The sequence below is a fragment of the Bos indicus x Bos taurus genome, chromosome 26 (genome assembly GCF_003369695.1).
Source record: "Bos indicus x Bos taurus breed Angus x Brahman F1 hybrid chromosome 26, Bos_hybrid_MaternalHap_v2.0, whole genome shotgun sequence".
NCBI classification, from domain to species: domain Eukaryota; kingdom Metazoa; phylum Chordata; class Mammalia; order Artiodactyla; family Bovidae; genus Bos; species Bos indicus x Bos taurus.
The window spans coordinates 6761176-6768629 of record NC_040101.1 but is presented as its reverse complement, the minus strand read 5'-3'; the positions used below and the strand labels follow the sequence as shown (position 1 = coordinate 6768629).

Here is a 7454-nt window from a genome sequence, read left to right as displayed (position 1 = left end):
AAACACAAACAAACAAAACAGAAGCCATAGTTTTTCCTGTACCCCAGGGAATTATTTTAGGAGATTGCTGTTCTAAGGTGTGGTCTGCGGGGCAAGGTGGTCAGATGCTAGAAACTCACTAAAAACACAGATTGCTCAGCACTGCCCCAGTGATACCATCTTAGAATCTGGAGACGGTAGAGGATCTGCTCACTTAAGTTCCTCAGGTGATTCTAAAGCAAATTAACATTCCACTGGCTGGTGTTTGCAATTTAACGTTTTTAGAGGCTAACAGTACTAGTACTCAGAGACCTGGTCCTGCCTTTGCTATTTACACTAGATTTGCATGATGTTCAGTGGGTCAATTCTATTCTCCTTTCTGGATGGCACTGCTCTCATCTAAAGAGGAATGAGACTGACTCAGACATCTCACATCCTCTTCCAGCTCAAAGTCCAGGAGTGGAAGTCAGAAAATCAGGGCCTTCCAAGGTCCAGGAGGCAACGGACAACGTGAGGCTGTGGAGGTGTAAGACACTAGGTCACGGAGGGGCCCTTGGCAAACAGAAGGACCCAAGCCCGTCTCAGAGCTCCCTGGAATTTTCCTGTGTAGGCACAGCTGTTCGGGAATCCCTAGGGCCATAGGCACACCTGCCTCACATATAACTGTAAAAACTTGGTGAAAGACTTCTAATTTTGCTTTGGTAAATACTGTGTCCCACAAGTAACTAAATGAGTTTATGATTGACTGACATGTCTCTGAAATCATCATATGGGCCGGGAGGATTTTTATAAGCAGAGAAAATCTAATGCACCAATTATTCTAGAATGGAACAAACTGTGTGAATACTAACTTTAGTAATTATGGACATTGACACTGCAATATATTGGAGACACACATTCATTAACATTTTTAGCTTTTTTCTGTGATATTATATATATCTTGGAGCCAACAAGGTTTTTATGTCTGAAACATTTCGATAAGTATTTTAAAAGCCTGTTGGCACCAGTCATTTGATCTGCATTAGCTTAAGGGCTAAAACACTTTCATGGGCTGATGCTGCTCTGGTACTTATAAAACAGATGCTCAGACAGGACATTATCGAGGAGCTCAGTCAGCAAGGGAGGCAGATACAAATAAGTAATTTTTCTATAGGCTTCCCTAGTGGTTCAGTGGTATAGAATCTGTCTGCCCTGGGTTGGGAAGATCCCCTGGAGGAGAAAATGGCAACCCACCCCAGTATTCTTGCCTGGAGAATTCCATGGACAGAGGAGCCTGGTGGGCTACAGTCCATGGGGTTGCAAAGAGTTGGACGCAACCTAGTGACTAAAGAAACGCCAAAAATAACAATTTTTCTGTAAAGGGGAAAGTGCCAGATAAAGCTGCATACAAGTTTCAGGAACAAACCCCATAAGATAAGGAGAGGGAGCGAGGTGTCAGGAGAGACTTATTAGGGATGACACATGCGACGGAGAGTCTTTAGGAATAAATTAGCCAGGTGAGGAAGGGAAAGGTATTCCAGGCAAAGGAGAATCACCAGCAGTCACAGATTTATGGGACAACTCGCTGAAGCAGCAACGTCTCTTGAGTGGTGATGGCATCAGGCACTGGGGAGGCAGGGAAACAGGTGAGAGTGCTGACTGGTTACAAGGCCCAGGATGCAGCTCCTGCAGGGCAGAGCGGGCCACAGAGGATGAAGCCAAGGTCCAGGATGCAGCTCCTGCAGGGCAGAGCGGGCCACAGAGGATGAAGCCAAGGTCCAGGATGCAGCTCCTGCAGGGCAGAGCGGGCCACAGAGGATGAAACCAAGGTCCAGGATGCAGCTCCTGCAGGGCAGAGCAGGCCACAGAGGATGAAGCACACTTGGAGGAGCTGGCCGCTGGGGGCAGGGAAGGAGGGGAAGGCAGACACTGCGAAAACATAACAATGAATGTACATGTCTCAAAATGTCAAGTTCTGGAAGTTAGGGTCCAGGTTTTCCCACATTATATTTCAATCACACACATTAAAAACGATAATAACTTAAACCCAAAGCACGTAAACATTTTCGAAGCAGGAAAAGAAAATAATAAGCACTTAGAACCAGCCATCAGGGATCCTCCTCTTTTAGTACCTAAACCTCTCTAGTCCTGTCCCGTTAAGAGACCCCAGAAACCTGGTCCCTCCTCAGGTTTCCCTCCACAAACAGTTCCTGGGCATCCTCAGTTCCCCCAGCCCGAAGCCGGCTCTCATGATCCCCTCTGCTGCTGACTCTCTCTGTGCTGAGTTCCTGGCTCTCTCTGTTTGATTCTTTGCCTTTTCACAGGCTGTTTACAGCACATTTTCTCTCTAGGCATCATCAACAAGGGTTCAGGCACTTAGCTCTCAAGTACTTAGTCGCTCAGTCATGTCTGACTCTTTGCGACCCCATGGACTGAAGTCCGCTAAGCTCCTCTGTCCATGGGGATTCTCCAGGCAAGAATACTGGAGTGGGTAGCCTTTCCCTTAGGAGAAGGCAATGGCAACCCACTCCAGTACTTTTGCCTGGAAAATCCCATGGATGGAGGAGCCTGGTAGGCTGCAGTTCATGGGGTCTCGAAGAGTCGGACATGACTGAGTGACTTCACTTTCTCCTTTCACTTTCATTCATTGGAGAAGGAAATGGCAACCCACTCCCATGTTCTTGCTTGGAGAATCCCAGGGACGGGGGAGCCTGGTGGGCTGCCGTCTATGGGGTCACACAGAGTCGGACATGACTGAAGCGACTTAGCAGCAGCAGCAGCAGTCTTTTCCTTCTCCAGGGTAGTTTTCAAGAGGCATGCAATATATGTGAGCCTTAAAGAAAGAATTACAGTTACCTCAGGAAATTCCTTCTTACAAACACAGAACTATATAATAAAACAACAGAATGTAAGGATCATTAGATGATAAATTAAGGCAATGGCAACCCACTCCAGTACTCTTGCCTGGCAAATCCCACGGATGGAGGAGCCTGATGGGCTGCAGTCCATGGGGTCACTAGGAGTCAGACATGACTGAAGCGATTTAGCAGGAGCAGATGATAAATTATGTATGTATAAAAGCTTAATGAAATGATGTTTTACTATAAAATAATGCATAATAGGAAAGAAAAATAGGAAAATGAAGCTTTAAAGAATATTAAATTACTTAATTTTACCCCTCAGAGATACATTTTTATTGACATTGACACAGAAATAGATATGTTTGTAAAATCGAGATCTTATCACAGGTGTGCTTTAGATTCTTTTTCTCACTTAACATCATGCACAATTTTATAGTACAGGCACCTTTAACAGAGCCTTTGGAGTTTACATGTTCTTGAAAAATAAGTGAATTTTTGCACAAGTTAATGATGTTATGTACCAAAAGTAGACTTAACCATTCTAACGTTAAACATTTATAGTCAACTTGCTGCTGTTGCTGAGTCACGTCAGTCGTGTCGGACTCTGTGCGAGTCGGACGTCCCCACAGACGGCAGCCCACCAGGCTCCCCAGTCTCTGGGATTCTCCAGGCAAGGACACTGGAGTGAGTTTCCATTTCCTTCTCCAATGCATGAAAGTGAAAAGTGAAAGTGAAGTCGCTCAGTCGTGTCTGACCCTCATCGACCCCATGGACTGCAGCCTTCCAGGCTTCTCCATCCATGGGATTTTCCAGGCAAGAGTACTGGAGTGGGGTGCCATTGCCTTCTCCGACTTACTACAATGTAAAATAACAATGCATCAACTGCAAAAACACAAAGCAGTGACTGCATAATCCAAACAAAAAATTGTAAATATCAAAACCAATACATGTTGATTTAAGGGTCTACAAAATGTACTATCGGAGAAGGCAATGGCACCCCACTCCAGTACTCTTGCCTGGAAAATCCCATGGATGGAAAAGTCTGGTAGGCTGCAGTCCATGGGGTCGCTATGAGTCAGAAACGACTGAGCGACTTCACTTTCACTTTTCACTTTCATGCATTGGAGAAGGAAATGGCAACCCACTCCAGTGTTCTTGCCTGGAGAATCCCAGGGACGGGGGAGCCTGGTGGGCTGCCGTCTCTGGGGTCGCACAGAGTTGGACACGACTGAAGCGACTTAGCAGCAGTAGGAGCAAAATGTACTATAAAATTCAGTTATATTTAATTCATAAAAACATTTTGTTATAATTGAAACAATTTGTAAATTGCTTGCTAACAGACACAAGGACTTCTAAATCTACAGATAGTTAGTGCCTTATCAGCACCTGATGTAAATTACAAATTGAGACAAATAATTGCCAAGGCAAAACTAATTTTTTAAAACCACTTCCAACATTTTACTGCAAAATACAACAGACATTTTAATGAAGGCTGTAGCTCCATTTAACTACATTTGATAGGATAGATAGTGAGTGTTCCCTCATAGCTCAGTTGGTAAAGAATCTGCCCACAATGCAGGAGACCTGGGTTCAATTTCTGGGTTGGGAAGATCCCTAGAGGAGGAAACGGCAACCCACTCCAGTGTTCTCACCTGGAGAATCCCATGGACACAGGAGCCTGGCAGGCTACAGTCCATGGGGTCGCAGGGTCAGACATGACTAAAGTGACTAAACCATCACCATATTGAGTGTTGGCTCGGAGGCTAAGAGGGCCCCCGCACCTTCAAACTTGGTTTTGCTGTTTCTCCACCTTTTTGCAGCTCAAGGCACTGGCATTATCTCCTGGGGGTCTGGTAGAGATTCTGAATCTCAGGCTCCTTCCAAACCAACTGAATCAGGATCTGCATGCCAACTAAAACCCCAGGTGTCTCCTGGGCCTTTTCAGGCTGGAGAAGGCCCTGAACCACTGCAATACCCTTTGCTAGATCCCTAGATCCTAAACGAAATCAGTCCTGAATATTCATTGGAAGGACTGATGACTGAAACTCGCAATACTTTGGCCACCTGATGAGAAGAACTGACTCATTGGAAAAGACCCTGATGCTAAGATTGAATGTGGGAGGAGAAGGGGACTACAGAGGATGAGATGGTTGGATGGCATCACCCACTGGATGGACATGAGTTTGAGTAGGCTCCGGGAGTTGGTGATGGGCAGGAGGCCTGGCGTGCAGTCCACGAGGTTGCAACGAGTCGCACACGACTAAGCCACTGAACAGAACTGAGATCCCTGGGGCGCGATAAATAAGCGGGCTCTCCGTAAATGCTCCACTAAGTCACTAAGCAGCAAACTATACCTTGGCGGGGGTAGGGGTGGGGGGAGCCACCTCCTCTGAAATCCGTCTCCTCCCCTCAGCTAAGGCGGAGGGCCTCCTTTACGCCTCTCTCTCCGCACTCGGGCCCGCGAGGCCCATGCACGCATTGTGATGCGCGGACAGGACGCCAAGTCCAGGAGGGCTTGACTCTGTGGACAGCCCCTCACCCGGGCACGTCTTTCCCTTCCTGGGCCTGCGAGACCGCCGGGAAGCCGAGGGGTGGGGCGCACTGGAAGCTGGGGAGGGAAGAGGGCTACCGCTACACTGCTTTACGTAACAGGAGCCGCTGGTTACACCTACGGCAGCTTTTCCCCGCCCAAACGCAGAGAGGGACAGGGGAGACCCCGATTCTACCCCGAGCCCAAGTCCCAAGGACTGTTTGCCAACAAAGAGGACCGGCGTGCAAGGGGTGGAGCCTGGGAGTCATTACCGCGAGACCTAGTTTCCGAAGAGCCTTTGACAGGCGCAGGCGCACTACAGTTCCCGCCCCCAGCCCTACCGCCTCCGCGAAGGTGGCCGCCACCGGGGAAGGCGGGGCCGGGCCTCCGGCACAAAGCTCGCGAGATTTGAACGCGTCCGCTCTCGTTCTTCCTGTCAGAGGCCGGAAGTGCGGGGCCTCGCTAGCGCTCGCTCCGCTGTCTGCGGCGGCGCCTCTGGGCCCCAGGTGTCCGTCTCGGCTCCTCGGGTCGAGCTTCGCCTGGCCTCCCCTGGAACGAGGTGATGGCGGACTCTAAGGAGGCCGGGGCCGAGGCTCCGCCGGCCGGGGCCGCTGCTCGGGGAGGGCTCAGCCTCCTGTCCCAAGGGGAGTCGGAGGAACCTTCTGCACAGGTGAGTCCTCCCTGGGGGCGGGACCTGCAGGGCTCCCGCGGGTGGCTGTGGGTCGGCTCGGCCCGGGAGGGATGTCATGGTGCCCGGCGGCTGGTGGAGCCTTCTCCACGCCTCCCCGACGGGCCCCCTGAGGAAAGAAAGTCCGTGTGCCTGTGGACAGGTACTCAGGTATTTACCATGCAAGTCATCCCGACGAGCCCCTTGAGGAGGCAAAGTCCGTGTGCCTCTGGACAGGTACTCAGGTATTTACCATGTAAGTCTTCCCTACGGGCCTCCTAAGGAAACAAAGTCCGTGTGCCTGTCGACTCACATATTTACCATGCAAGTCATGCGTGTCAAAAGCGACCCTGGCTTCCCAGCCCATGCCAGCCCACAGGTGAGTTTGACACGATCCCTTCTCTCGATGAGCGCAGGTAGGAATCAGTTCAGTTCAGCCGCTCAGTCGTGTCCGACTCTTTGCGACCCCATGGACTGCAGCAGGCCAGGCCTCCCTGTCCATCACCAACTCCCGGAGTTTGCTCAAACTCACGTCCATGGAGTTGGTGATGCCATCCAACCATCTCATCCTCAGTCGTCCCCTTCTCCTCCCACCTTCAGTCTTTCCCAGCAGCAGGGTCTTTTCCAGTGAGTCAGTTCTTCTCATCAGATGGCCAGGGTATTGGAGTTTCAGCTTCAGCATCAGTCCTTCCAATGAATATTCAGAACTGATTTCCTTTGGGATGGACTGGTTGGATCTCCTTGCAGTCCCAAGGGACTCTTGAGAGTCTTCTTCAACACCACAAGTGGCTCCAAAACTGACCCAGCCTTGCAGAGCTGGAGGAGGACAGAGAGTGTGCTCACTGAGATGGGACTGAGCTAGTATTTGAAGGGCGCAAACTGTTTGCCTGGCTGAAAAGGGACTGTGTGAGAGAAGGTTGGAAGAGTTAACTCTGACCCTGAGCCTTCTTGGAGGTATGTGGGTGAAATCTGCAGATCCCCCAGTGACTTGCCTTGATGTGAAGTTAGACATTCAGAGTATTTGTGTAATAGACTGACCAATGAATTACTAAACACTTAGAAACGAAGAAGGCCCAGATATTACCACAAACCACTTCCTAAATGATGCATGCTATTGAAATTAAAATACATGTTTAATATTGAACAGAGGTTTTATTACACTTTGCGTTTAGTTACTGTGGTACTGTTTACTCCCTGGTTTCTGCTTCTGCCCTTATGAATGTTTTAAAAGACAGTTTGAATGGCCTGTTTCCTAGCTAATAACCATAACCATGATACTCCTTGACTCATCGTTTCTCTTTGAAATTATGTGAAAAAGAGCTAAGTAAATTGTACATATTTATGCTCCCATTTATCAACTGCTGCTAGTAACATGTAGCATATTCTTGTAAGCCTGAGGTGGTAGGGTTTTTCAATTATTATTATTAAGATGGGATTT

General features: G+C 48.9%; 1 protein-coding gene and 1 long non-coding RNA gene across 6 annotated transcripts in view; one reads left to right on the top strand and one right to left on the bottom strand.

The window, feature by feature from the left end:
* Positions 1-1304: 1304 nt before the first annotated feature.
* LOC113884237 lies at positions 1305-5714 on the bottom strand. Its single transcript, XR_003508832.1, has 2 exons — positions 5174-5714; positions 1305-1803 (listed from the first exon to the last, which is right to left on the bottom strand). It is a non-coding gene; the product is annotated as an uncharacterized LOC113884237 (long non-coding RNA).
* A 64-nt stretch (positions 5715-5778) lies between these two features.
* The window catches only part of EDRF1 (erythroid differentiation regulatory factor 1), a 33861-nt gene continuing 32185 nt past the window's right edge, over positions 5779-7454 (top strand). The window contains exon 1 of one of the 5 annotated variants that reach the window (XM_027528570.1): positions 5779-6019. In XM_027528570.1, the coding sequence (XP_027384371.1) occupies positions 5912-6019 (108 nt within the window). In that variant the 5' untranslated portion in view covers positions 5779-5911. The remainder of the gene's footprint in view (positions 6020-7454) is intronic. The other 4 variants (XM_027528567.1, XM_027528571.1, XM_027528568.1 and 1 more) reach the window with 4 other exon arrangements.